A 12,207-nucleotide genomic window follows, 5' to 3' on the forward strand; every position below is an offset into this window, starting at 1 on the left:
CGAGCCTCACCCCAGCCTTCCTGGGTCTGATGTCCCTGCAAGGACTGGGCCTCTCCAGCCGGACAGACTTCCTATCACATTTCTCCGCTGCACATCGGGTGGTTGTTTCTTCAATATCTTCCTCTTCTCTCTAAGCGAGCGTTCCTCCTTGGGTTTTTCATCTTCCAAAATGTTATTGAAATATCTCATTTTCTCTTGTCTCCCCTCCCCTCTTTCTCTTTGTGCACAAACATTTCTCTAATTCCTTTGTGTGTGAGTAGCACTGGGGAGAGGAGGGTAAAGGCTAGTGCTTAGTTTTCCGTGTTTAACTGGAAATCACTGTTGCAGTGTTTCAAAAACAAAAAGGTTCGCACGGTGTTTTCAGCAACTGGCCTCTTTTTTGCCAGGCACGTGATGATTGTGAGTGTTTGGGCAACCATGTCCTGCTCTGTTTCCCCGTGGTCTCCAAGCACAGTTAGACATTTGTCGTGGAATGGAATAAGCCTGTCTGGGCTGGCGGAGTGGCATTCAGGGTCCTCAGTTTGTGTTTACCCATCTTCCATTTAGTTCTGCCTCATTGGCGCTTCACCTTGCTGTTTGATGGGAAACATTCTCCCCATAAACTGCAGTAAGAAGTAATGGATTTCTGCAGTGGAAATATTGTTCAAGCCGCAAAACCAAATCACAGCAGGCACTTTGTCTTGGGACCGTGTGTCTTGCAAAGCAGCCATTTAAAACGCCACTTGGAGGAAGCCACAAACAGTCACAGCTAATTCACTTTACAGGAGTTTTATTTGTACATATGGGAGAATCGCGCCACCAAGCAGAATCATTGCTCTACCAAGACAGCGGCATGAATTGTCTTTGTCAACTTGTGTTTGCAAATAACCTTATTTACTGGGTTTCTTCCTTGCGTTGGAAAATGGTGGCTCTGGGGTTGGTGAAGACACAAATGATGTTCTCTGAGGCCGTAGGGGCAAGTATATTGGAGCTTTCAAGGCTGGGACAGGTGGCCCAGCTGTCTGTGGCTGACAGTGGTGCAGGCTGAGTTACTGTCAGCCGTGAGAGCGGGCTCCGGTTAGATCCAAGGCCACGTGGGGCTTGTCTCTCTGTGGGCCAGGGAGCGTGGACAGCAGAGTCCAGGGAAAGCTGCTTCACCCTCCTGTAGGAATCTGATGGCCCCTCTGGAAAGGCTGTCCAGCCTACAAGCCTAATGAGAGGCTCCAGATCTTAGCTGGACATGGGACTCCCATGGAAGGTCTTTAAATCCTAACGCCCAAGTTGCACCCCCAGAACAACTGCATCGGACTCTTTGAGGGTGGGACCCCGCATCCGTAGGTTTGAAAGCTCCCGAGGAGACGAGGGACAGGGGGCATCTTGCTGCTAGATCTTTTTTTTTTTTTCATCCTTTTGTTGTTATGTAAGCAAAGAAACGTATTTACACTTTCGATTATTTTGAACTAATTTGGATTTTGGGGAACGTGGAAATAATTCATGTCATAGTCGTTTCAATTTACTCTTATTTTGCAGCTGTTTCTGTGATGTGATGGGGTAGATTTCTCTCTCTCTCTCGTGAAAGAGAATTAAGCGGTAGTTCTTAATTCAGAATCCAGAGCGTTTGGAGGGGAATGGGGAATACTTTTCCAGTGGATTTTGCTCCTACAGAAAAATCTGGTGGCAAAAATAGTGAAAGGGTCTGTGGGCAGGACTGGGCACTGGCCGATGTGACTTCACCGGGGTCCTGTGTCTCTCCTGGCGTGCGCAGGTCCCGTGGCTGTCATCAGCGGCGAGGAGGACTCAGCCAGCCCTCTGCACCACATCAACCATGGCATCACCACGCCCTCGTCGCTGGACGCCGGGCCGGACACGGTGGTCATCGGCATGACCCGCATCCCGGTCATTGAGAACCCTCAGTACTTCCGTCAGGGACACAACTGCCACAAGCCAGACACGTGTGAGTACTGCAGTAAATGTCGTCCCTTCTGGGGAGGGAGGGTGACGTGGCGATAGACCACACGTAGCTGGGGCTCTGGAACCTTCTGCAGTGACCTACCACCTGCTAACCTCCCACTCTCTCAGAGACCCTCCCTCTTTGTCTCAAAACTTGAAGGATAGCTTGGGCAAGGAGATGCCACTGGGACAGGGTCCCCTGGGCAGAGGGGCTCAGGGCAGGGAGCAGCCTGGAGGCAGGAGGCCCCGCCCCACCTGGAGAGGTGCTCCCAGTAAGGCAGGGGGCACAGACATGGCTGGTTTCATTTGTGGACCTGCCTGTGTATTCAGGAAACATAACCTGACTCTGTCCAGCCCCTCGGGTCATCAGACCCTCCACCCACCCATCCACGAGGGGGAACGGGGATGAAGGGCGATGGGTGCCTTTTGAATGGAAACATCTCTCTAGCTGCCCCTCCAGTGCCCCGAACTGTATGTCCTGAGAATTGGATCATGACCCCAGGGCTAGGACCCTCCCCTCCCCACTGCAGATGTCTCACTCCGATCTGAGGGCTCCGGACACCTGTTTCCTACTGTCTCTTACCTCCTGTAGGTTCAGCCCCTCTCTTGGTATTTCTGCTGAGCTCTGCTAGGGCCTCTCCCAGCTCCTGGAGCCTCCATGGCCTGGCCTTCCATCCAGCAGGGGTTCCCCTGGCTGTGTCCCCAGGTTCAGTCTAGGCCCAGCAACCCCAGGACACACCCCTCCCCTCTCACTGCTCCTGCCCCCAGGAAATGCTCAGCTATACCAGGAGAGGGAACAGAGACCCCCGAAGACTGCCTTAGAGCTGGTAGGGACAGAAGGCATGGGCTAGGCTAAGGCCTTATCTTACAGACAAGTTACCCGAGGTTCTGAGTCCCCCCTCCCTGTCCCCAGGCTTCTGCCAGTCTGTTCTCTTCATCTCTGGTCTGCTGGTCCCAGGTCAGCCTAGGGAGAAATTCCTCTGGCCTTGCTCTGCCCCCAGTGGAGCTCTCTATACTTGGAACACACTCTGTAACTTGGAGAACTCTCGCTGCTCCCACCGGTCCATCTTATAGCAGAGTGGGCATTTGGCTACCCCATCCACCTTGGCTTCTGTTTTTCTGGCTCTGATTTTTAGTGAGAGGATTGCCATAGTGGGAGGGACTGGGCTGGAATCAGGATAAGGTCCTCCGTTGCCCCGGCCATGAGTGCCTTCCAGAATCCGTCTCAGTGTTTATCAGACTCCCCTATCAAGTGTCAGTTTAGAGAAAAGGAACTTGGGTTCTGGACCAGGGCTGGGCAAGGGAAGAAAGACAGCTGTGTTTCAGATAAACAGTGGGGAAGACAGTGCAAAGAATGGTTCTCCTCTGGCTAAAGCTCTTGCCTCTGATCATGTTCATCCCGGACTGACCTGGGTGTGGCTGGGAGGAAAGCCCTTCTGTGATGGTAGCATGGGCCCAAGCCCCATCTAGGGTTGGTGTTGCTGAGTTTTCTAAAGTGATGCTGGTGTTTAAAGAGAGACTTGGCATTGCGGTGCTGAATATACAATTGATTTCCATTATTCAAAGTAATGTTCTATAAAGTCACCATGAACACTGAATTAGTGCATGCTGGACCATTGTTCCTAGGGGAAATCCAGGGTTAGGTTCCTGTGAGCCTTTGGTCACAGACTTATTATCAGCTGATCAAGGCATAACCTGTCTTATGCGTGCTTCTGTTTAAAGATAGCTTAGTACATGCTGTTGGTTCATTCACCTTGAACTCACAGTGGCCGACAGCGCTCTGACTCATGCCTGAACACAGCGTATCCAACACGCCTCTTTTCTCCATGAGACCCATCATGGTCTTCTTGCCCATAGGAACACTAGACAGCACTTCAGTGCTCTGCTGGGGGCTGCCTTAAACAGGGAGCTCACCCACAGAAAGCACAACATGCAAAACAGGGGCCTTAAATAGACCATGAGAAGGATGCTTGTCTGTAATACAAGAACCAAGACAAGAAGGCAAGGCGTGGCCTTTGACCCTCAGCGGGGAACGTGCATGTGGAGTGACTCAGATTTGTCACCACCCCTGGAATGTTTGTAAATGGCCGTGAAAGCACGGTGAGTATTGGCTGTGGATTGGTTGCACCGAGGTTGTGGCGAGTAGGCGAATTCATAAATACGGAATCCAGCCTGCAAGGCGAGGACTTCCACAAAGATGACCAAAGCCGGAACCACTAGGTCTGTGACTGTGTCCCTTTAGCTGGGACCGGTGGCTCCTTCAGGAGTGAACGAGTGGCTTCTTGGCCAATTGGCCATGGAGCTTGTCTTCTCCGGGAGAAGAGCTGCCAGGACCGGTTTCCCAGCTGCGGTGGGGAGCACAGAGCCTGCGTGCGTAATGCAGTATTAATAGCGCATCGACGTGATATAGATTTCTGTCACCTTCTATACTAACAAACATTGCTTAGCGCAGGGTAATGATGGGTGCTTATTCCCAGCCACTTAGCTCAGCGTAATGGACTTGCAGATGAAATATGGAGAATGGGCTTCTTTGTCTGGGAGGCTGGGCGTCCCCCCCCCCTACATCCCGGAACTCGGAGCAGAGGCTGCTGCTAGTGAAGAATAAGCCTTTCTAGGTTTTTCTCCAGCAGAAGTCCTGATGGCCTTGCCTGATGGAAGGAAGGGGGTCTAGTTACAGGGCTGGGCTAGGAGCTCCTCCTTCGGGAATGAAGCTGGAAGGAGGAGGCTGGCGTACCAGGGACGGCTGTTTGCTTCCCTGTGGTTGGTTAAGGAGGCAGGCTTGGCTAAATGTGACACGGAGAGGATGGGACCGATGCGGGGGTGGGGAGGTGCTGCTCTGCAGTGTCTCCTCCTTTATTCTGCTGGTTGCGTATCGACAGCCCCCGGTGAGGGAGTGATAGGTGGAACCTTGGTGAAGGCAACCGTGAGACTTTTCCTTAGCCTTTTTTAACCAGTTGGGTATCTCCAGGCCCTGTTCGTCAGGCACTCTTTCTTAGCACATTTTAACTGAACATAAATTAGGATTGTTCCCCTTGGATTTTTCTTCAGTCTTATTTTCAGATCCAATTAGGATAAGTATCAGGCCCCCAAGAGAGCTGTGATGCTAGGTTTGGTGAGTCCAAGGAGGAAAGGCGTGCTCAGACACATTGCCAGTTTTCTTTCTGTCTAGAAAGAGCTAGATGATTCCAGAAGGGGTTATCTCAGGAGCCAAGGCAGTAAGTCCTGGGCCCACATGCTTGAGCTTGTCCTCAGGGTTTCGGTCCCTGGAGATTAACCCCTGTTGGGTGCTGACTCCCAAATCCCTTTGATCTAAGCATAATCTAAGCATGGCATTTTGCCATTTTTTCCCCTTATCCCAGGAAGTAAAAAATCAAATGATGCCATGTCTCCCAAACTGCCTTAAAACGCTCAGCATTCTTGAGCACGTACTTTGGAGCTGTAACCAAGCAGTCCAAACAGACAGACTCCCGTCCATCGTGAGCTAAGACAGCCTGCCTTCCGACTGAGCACCATGACCTCATCTGTTCTGCGCTTCACTGCCGTAATCACATACTCAAAGTTAGTAGCTGCATGCCGTCATGCTAATTAAGTAATTGGGTGTAATTACGCTCACTGTAAATACACGGTAATTGGCTTTAAAAAAAGTACTTAAGGGATAAGCATGTGCTACACGGCGGAGGAGGAGGTGGAGAATGACAAGCCCCCCGGCCAGCCTGGAGGAATGTCATGGTGGAGCATGAGCCCCAGGGAAGGTGCAGCCATCAGCTGAGAGTGAGATGTGGAGTGGGTCCTTCGTTTCCTGTGCAGAGCCTGGGAGCAGAAGGACCACTTGTCTTCTTGGCAGGCCTGGCCTCAGTCTTGTCTTCAAGGAGTGGGAGGATTAACTCCCCTCCAGAGATCCTCTCTAGCTCAAGATTTCCCAGAGCCATCTTTACTCTTCTTGTTTTCCTTCAATTTGATTCAGTCTTCCAGTCCGTATGGGAGTTTTTTAAGGGTGATCATCCTGAACCAGCTGAGAAGTCCACAGAGGGGTCAGATGAAAGTTGAGCATTATTGCTAGACTTAAGAAAGTTGCTTAAAGTCAAAATGGGCTTCCTGATCCCAAGCCTTGAATTTGGGATACACAGAGCAGATGCTGTCTATATAGTTGCATGGAAGGTAGAGTCTGCCTCATTTTTTGCAAGTCAGGAAGCTTAGGGGTGCCCTGGAAAACACACCGGCAAGGAGAGTCTCCCTTTTCTGCCCCACCCTACCCGGAAGAGAAACATGATGGGAGGTGATGGGTGGGCAAACCTCACCCATCAGGTGAATCACTTACCTCTGATGGGGAGGGGCCAAGAGCACAGGCTGAGGGATGGGCTGGAGGTTCCTTCCTGTATCTCCAAGGAGACAGAAATTCCTACTTTATGGGTAGAAGCTAAAAGGCAGGGAAAGGGAAAAGAGACACCTGCCCCCCATGCTTAGAGGCGGCAGGGGCTCCGTCACTAGTGGTCCCCATTAGTATTCTCTTTCCAGAAGCCCTTTTCCAGGAGAAAATGGCCATCATCTCCATTTCCGATGAATGAGCGTGAGTCATACTCTTGATGGGAGTTGTGCCAAAGAGCCGGGCGTTCTCCGCCCCGTTGTGCTTTCTTCTTAATGGTTGATAATTAAAAACCTAAGCTCTACCCATCTCTTAGCCAAGAAGCTCTGAGTCCAATGGCCCTTCCGTCTTCTCCTTTAATTCAGGATTTCCCAAATTGTGCTCTGAGGGATGTTAAACATTTTTCAGAAACAATGTTCGCTGGTCAAATAAGTGGGAAAACCTGGGTTGCTTTTTTTTTTTTTTTCTGTGGGATTCTGGTAACTTTTAATGGTAAAGAGCATTGCAACTTCGTAGGAGAATCCCTGAGTCTGCAGCATTTTCTGAATTTATTGGGCCATCAAACCTGATCTTTGAGGTGTCCCTGTTGGCATCTCTGTGGTCACAGATCTTCAGTGGCTCACACTCCCTGCTGTTCTGGGTTTGGGGTCCTGTTTTTGCCTCCCCAGCAGATGTGGTAGCTCGTCTGACAGAGAGCCCAGATGGGCCTGAGCCTGTTTGGCATGTGCACCATCACATTTCTTCCCAAGCATCTGGGACGGACGGGAAGTGGTTGTGTTCCATGGGAACGCCCAGAGCTGGGTCGGTGGCATTCTTCAGGATTTCTGGCAGAGCACCAAGTGCCCTCATTCAAATGGATCAGGGGTCTTTCTCTGCTTAGAAGCCTTTTGCAGGTGTCTCTAACACTTCCTAAACCCCCAGATCCGGCGATGCTGGTCATGGCCACATTTTCCCTGCATTCCTCATTTCCAGGCAGATCTGCCGTTTAGGATTGGAATCTCAGGGAGCTGTCTCTAAGGAGAAATGCACGATCCAAGAAGCAAGCTGCTGCCTCCGAGCCGCTGTTTCCGAGCCGCTGTGTGGAAGGTCAGAGCACCTCTCCGTTGCAAGGAGGGGATCTATGCTCTTGGCGCACAGTGGGCCAGGGCAGGGTCTAGCCCGCTGAGAGAGTGACCTGAACCCTTGGTGACAGGGGATCCTTTTTCTTTGGAAAAGAAAGTGAAATGAATGTGGGTGGTCCCAGACCCTGGTCCCAGCCTATCGACTCAGTGACTGTGTGACTGTGGGCAAAGCATTCACCTCTCTAAACTAAGATAGGAAAAATGTGGCCATCTTAGCTGGCATTTTTTAAAATTAATTTAATTTTTTTTTTTTTTAATGGAGATACTAGGGGTTGAACCCAGGAGCTCATGCATGCTAAGCATGCACTCTACCACTGAGCTCTACCCTCCCCGCTGGGCCATTTCAATGGGACCAAGTAGCCTTAGCTGGTATTTTTTGAGATGATGTGGCATGTATGTGATCATCCTGGCCTTTAACAGCAGTAGTTTTACAATGATCGTTAACAATTCCTGCCTCAAATATACTGTTGGGGGAAACCAGCTTGATGGTGTCAGAAAGAAAGGTTTCAAAGCTTGAAGTTATTTCTGAAAAGATAAGTATCTTTCCCTCCAATGATTTCTTTCTCCCAACTCTTAAGAAATAGCATTTTATCACCCAGATCCACAGCCACAGTGATGCTATTAGGAGTCAGGACTGTAATATGCTGGTTGTCGGGAAATGATGGATGAAGATGAGCAGAGGGCTCAGGCCAATTTCCTTTTGGGTTAATGAGACCAAAATGCTGTAGGCTCCATGAGGGGACAGTGGAGAGATTCATGGTGGGATTCTTTTGTGTTGTTTCATATTCTTTGTTTGATCTCCCCTCTTGGAAGCAAACATTACTTTGTTGAAATTGCAGGGCCCCTGCTTCCCTGTCTGTCTGCCTGAGAGCCTCACGCTGAGTTACTTGTATGTCTGTGCCCACATGGTTCCTTTAGTAGTTGGAGTTTCACTGCGCGTCTGCACAGGACCTTCCTTTTTTCCTTGTTCTTATGCATAAGTACACAACCCCTTCATTCTTTCTTAGCAGATGTATACTTGGGGCCTCCAGACACAGATATATGTGTGGGGGGGTCTTGTTCATATTATGCACATAGCCCATGTTTGGGACACTGATTGTATCAGTTCAGATCTTTTGGCTGAATGTACTAGACCATCCTGACCCACTGGGCTTAAACAAAGAGAAAATTGGTCATTGCATAACTCAAGCAAATAAGTAGGGAAGCTTCCTGGTGAGGTACATTAGGGTTCTAGTTCTACTCTTCTGTGATTCTTTTGTCTCTGCCTTTCTGTGTTTTGCTTTACCACCAGGCTGGCTCCCCTCATGATTACAGAATGGTTGCAGCAGCTCCAGGCATCACAACTAAACACAAGGACGGAGTAGGGGTGTGCAGAATTGTTTCTTTTTGTGAGTTGACTGAAATTAAGAAAACCTTCTCCCAAGTCTCCCAGCAGCCTTTCCCTCCTGTCTCATTAACCAGAAACATGTCATCTGTGTATTCCTAAACCAATCACCCATAAAGAAAATGGGGCTACCACAAACACCTAGGCTCCTCCAGATTCTGCCCTGGGCTTGGGGATGCAACTCACCTTCCCCGGAGGCATAAGGCTGCCTGGAAGGGAGTGACTGCCTCCTCAGAATTGGGGTCTATTAGCAAGGAGGAAAGGGGAAATGGCTGTGAGAAGTGATGCTGCCTGCCACCCCACCTCTTCTCCGAGGGTCAACCTATGCTCACTAGTCATTCAGCCTCCTGCTCTCCTAGGAGCGAGCAGAGGCTTCTTGGGGTACAAGTGGCCGGAGGAAGAGGAGAACATTGATCTCATGCAAATGTGAGTTCTCCTGTCTCCCCCTAGGGAAAGCAGGCTGGTAATTTGTGGTTGCTGTCACTGCTGTTCTGGTCTGGGGAACTGTTCTGCTAGTTTTCAAGGCTATACTTACATGCCCGAGCAAAGACACATTTCTTCACGTGGTTTTAGCTGGATCCGATTATCTTGGTTGAGCAAGCTGTGTGCATTCCTAGGAGCTGCTGTGTGATCTTTTGGCAGCATCATTTCTGGAGAGTCGGTGGGAGCAGGGGCTGGTGAAGAGAAGGAAAGAAGTGAATAGAAGAGAAATACCGTTTGCTCAGTACCTCTCAGTACCTCCCGAGGGCCAGGCTCTGAACCTTAAGCACCTGAAAATAATAACATCTTACACTGCATAGTGCTTACTGTGGAGCACTGGAAAGAGTTTAAATAGAATAAACTCTTTAATCCTTACAAAGCCAGAGCAGGTAGGTGCTGTTATAGCCACCCGCCCCCCCACCCCTTCATAGATGGGGAAACTGAGGCCTGGGGGAGGTTAAGACATTTCCTGTAGCCTCAGAGCTTGACAAATGACAAAACTGTGGTGAGACGGAGCACGCCACCCTCTCCTCCCCTCATCAGGTCCTTCTCTCTGCATTAAATCCGACTGTAATATAAGTGTTACGACCCTCACTTCACAGAATAGGAAACTCAGACTCAAGGAAGCTAAGGAACTTGCCCAGGGTTACTCACTGGTCAGTGAGGGACCCAGGATTCAAACAAAACTTGGGGGTTAGGAACCTGCCTTTTGCCTGGGCCTGGACTGCCTCCCCTCACTGTGAGCTGACCACCACTTCACCTGCACCCCAGCCTTTTGGGAGACTGAGGATGGTCTTGGAGATTTTCAGGCAGACGCTAGCTTGGGTGACCCACGGTGCCCACCACGGAGTCCGCACAAGGCACGCCCTTTCTGACGCGAACATGGCTTCTGTGTAGGCTGCCCGCTGCTCAATTCCACCCAGGCAGGTCATCTAGCGCTTTGGAGGCCTGGAAGGCAGGGCCCAAACTCGATGGGCAGTGGAGGGGATGCAAGAGCTACACCGGAGGAGGGGAGCGGAAGTCCTTGGGGTCAAGTTGGCCTTTCTCGGCCAAGCCTCCTTTTTTCCTGTCCCTGGTAGCTGCGTAGCTTAATTTGCCACCCAGGTTGTGGCCAGCCGGGCCTCTCACCAGACACTGTGTGAGCTTCCGTCCCCAGACCCGGAGTTGCTGGTGACACAGCAACTCTTCGCACTGGAGTCTGCTGAGTCGGGCGGCCCTCATGCCATTGGTGAAGAAGAAGTGTAAGGACTAAACTCCTAATGGCTCACTGGTTGGTTGAATTATGCTCAGCGTAATTCTGAAAATAGATTTTAAATATGTGCTTGGGGATTTGTGGGGATTTGTTGCTTAGGAGCGTTAACTCAGTGGTGGCTGGTTTGACAAAGTCATCAACACCGGTAGCCTGGGCGTGGGGCCATGCTGTTCAGAGCCCTCGGGGCCAGGACAGCTTGCCAGAGTGTGTATGGGCAGGTGGGGAAAGGTCCCCTTCCCTTCACACACACCCCTTGGCAGGTGATCGGAGAAGGTCATCTGGTTGACCCAACCACTGCAACCCTCTCAACGTCCCCAAGATGGGAAGGGGACACACAGAGATTCTAGCTTCTCCATTTTACCACCTCTGAAGCTGAGGAGCGCAGAAGTTGCCCTCTGTATAATTCCAGGTTTTTGCATTTCCTGGAGCTGCCACTCAGGGGAAGAACCAAAGGGAAGACTCAGAGGCTCACTGAGGAGGCTCTTGGCATGTTCCAGTATCATTTGGTCTGCGTGGCATCCTTGAATCCCAGGCCTGAAGGGTGAGGTATATGAAGGGCTCCTGGTTGGACCTGGGCTTCTAATACCCGAGCTTTTTTCGGTGAATGCTGAGTTCATTTGGAGACATGACAAAAACTAGTTAAGGTCCCTCCGAGAGGAAGCATCCAGCCGCAGACAGGACCTAGAGACCTCCCAGCACGCCTAAAATCACCTGCTTTAGGCATTTCTTTCTCTCTAGCCTATCAGGGACCTAAAATGCCTTCCATTTTTGATGCAGGTGGGTCAGAAAAGGAATATCATAAATGAGCCTCCATGAGGCAAAATGGGAAGGTGCCATGAGATTCTATTTCTGAGGGGAAATTGGGCAGCGGTCTTTTTTTCCAGACCTTTGATTCCACTGCTCCATTTTAACCTCTGTCTGAAAGGCTGCGTTTCCCTATACCCTGCCCTGGGGTAATTTATACCCAACCAGTCGTGGGACGAATACCATGTCCTCAGGGAAGGGAGGAAGTAAAAACAAAACCTGGAAGAAAAGAAGAAAAATAATGATGCGCTGCTCTAATAAAGAAATTACCGATGTTCTACATTATGAACTGTATTAATTTTTAATGGCTGAGAAAGGACTTGATTTATAATGCATCCTTCTCGCTGCAGCGCCTGTCCCCAGCTAATAAATAAATGACAGGTCTCTTGTATTAAAAGTATCCGTCATTTCACGTTGTTGGAATGTAAATGGTGAGAGGCATTGAATGGAAGGACCCTGGGAGCAGGCACGCCCTGCTGGGCGCAGTGGGAGAAGGGGCTGGCCGCAGAGGTTGGCCTACTTCTGCAACTGGAGCTAAGCTTTTTCCTTTCTCTTGGTATCAGCAGAGTGACCCCAATAGCTCCAACTCTTGTGGTCCGGGAGAAGGTTCATAGGAAGCGGTGATGGAATGCTTAAGGAATACTTAGTGATGCAAATTTAAATTCCTGATCCTTGAGCAAAATTCTCTGTGGCTTCTCCCCGACATGTCCTGACCAGGCACCGTGGGAGTCACGTGTTCAGTCGTCGGTCCGTTGCTGATGGTGACGTAGGACTCACAGCTCTGGTTCCCCTCTCTTTGTCTTTTAAGAAAAATGGAATAAAGCTGAATACTTGCTCTTGTTCCGAAGGTGTATATGCTCACTGTAAATATTTG

At 50.2% G+C, this 12,207-nt stretch overlaps 1 protein-coding gene across 9 annotated transcripts in view; it reads left to right on the top strand.

Annotated features, from left to right (window-relative positions):
• NTRK3 (neurotrophic receptor tyrosine kinase 3) overlaps nt 1-12,207 on the top strand; it is a 342,122-nt gene that overhangs the window by 199,274 nt on the left and 130,641 nt on the right. For all 9 annotated transcript variants that reach the window (XM_032469115.1, XM_032469111.1, XM_032469113.1 and 6 more), the window contains one exon: nt 1,745-1,933. In XM_032469115.1, the coding sequence (XP_032325006.1) occupies nt 1,745-1,933 (189 nt within the window). The remainder of the gene's footprint in view (nt 1-1,744; nt 1,934-12,207) is intronic.

Source organism: Camelus ferus, chromosome 27 (assembly GCF_009834535.1).
Source record: "Camelus ferus isolate YT-003-E chromosome 27, BCGSAC_Cfer_1.0, whole genome shotgun sequence".
NCBI classification, from domain to species: Eukaryota; Metazoa; Chordata; class Mammalia; order Artiodactyla; family Camelidae; genus Camelus; species Camelus ferus.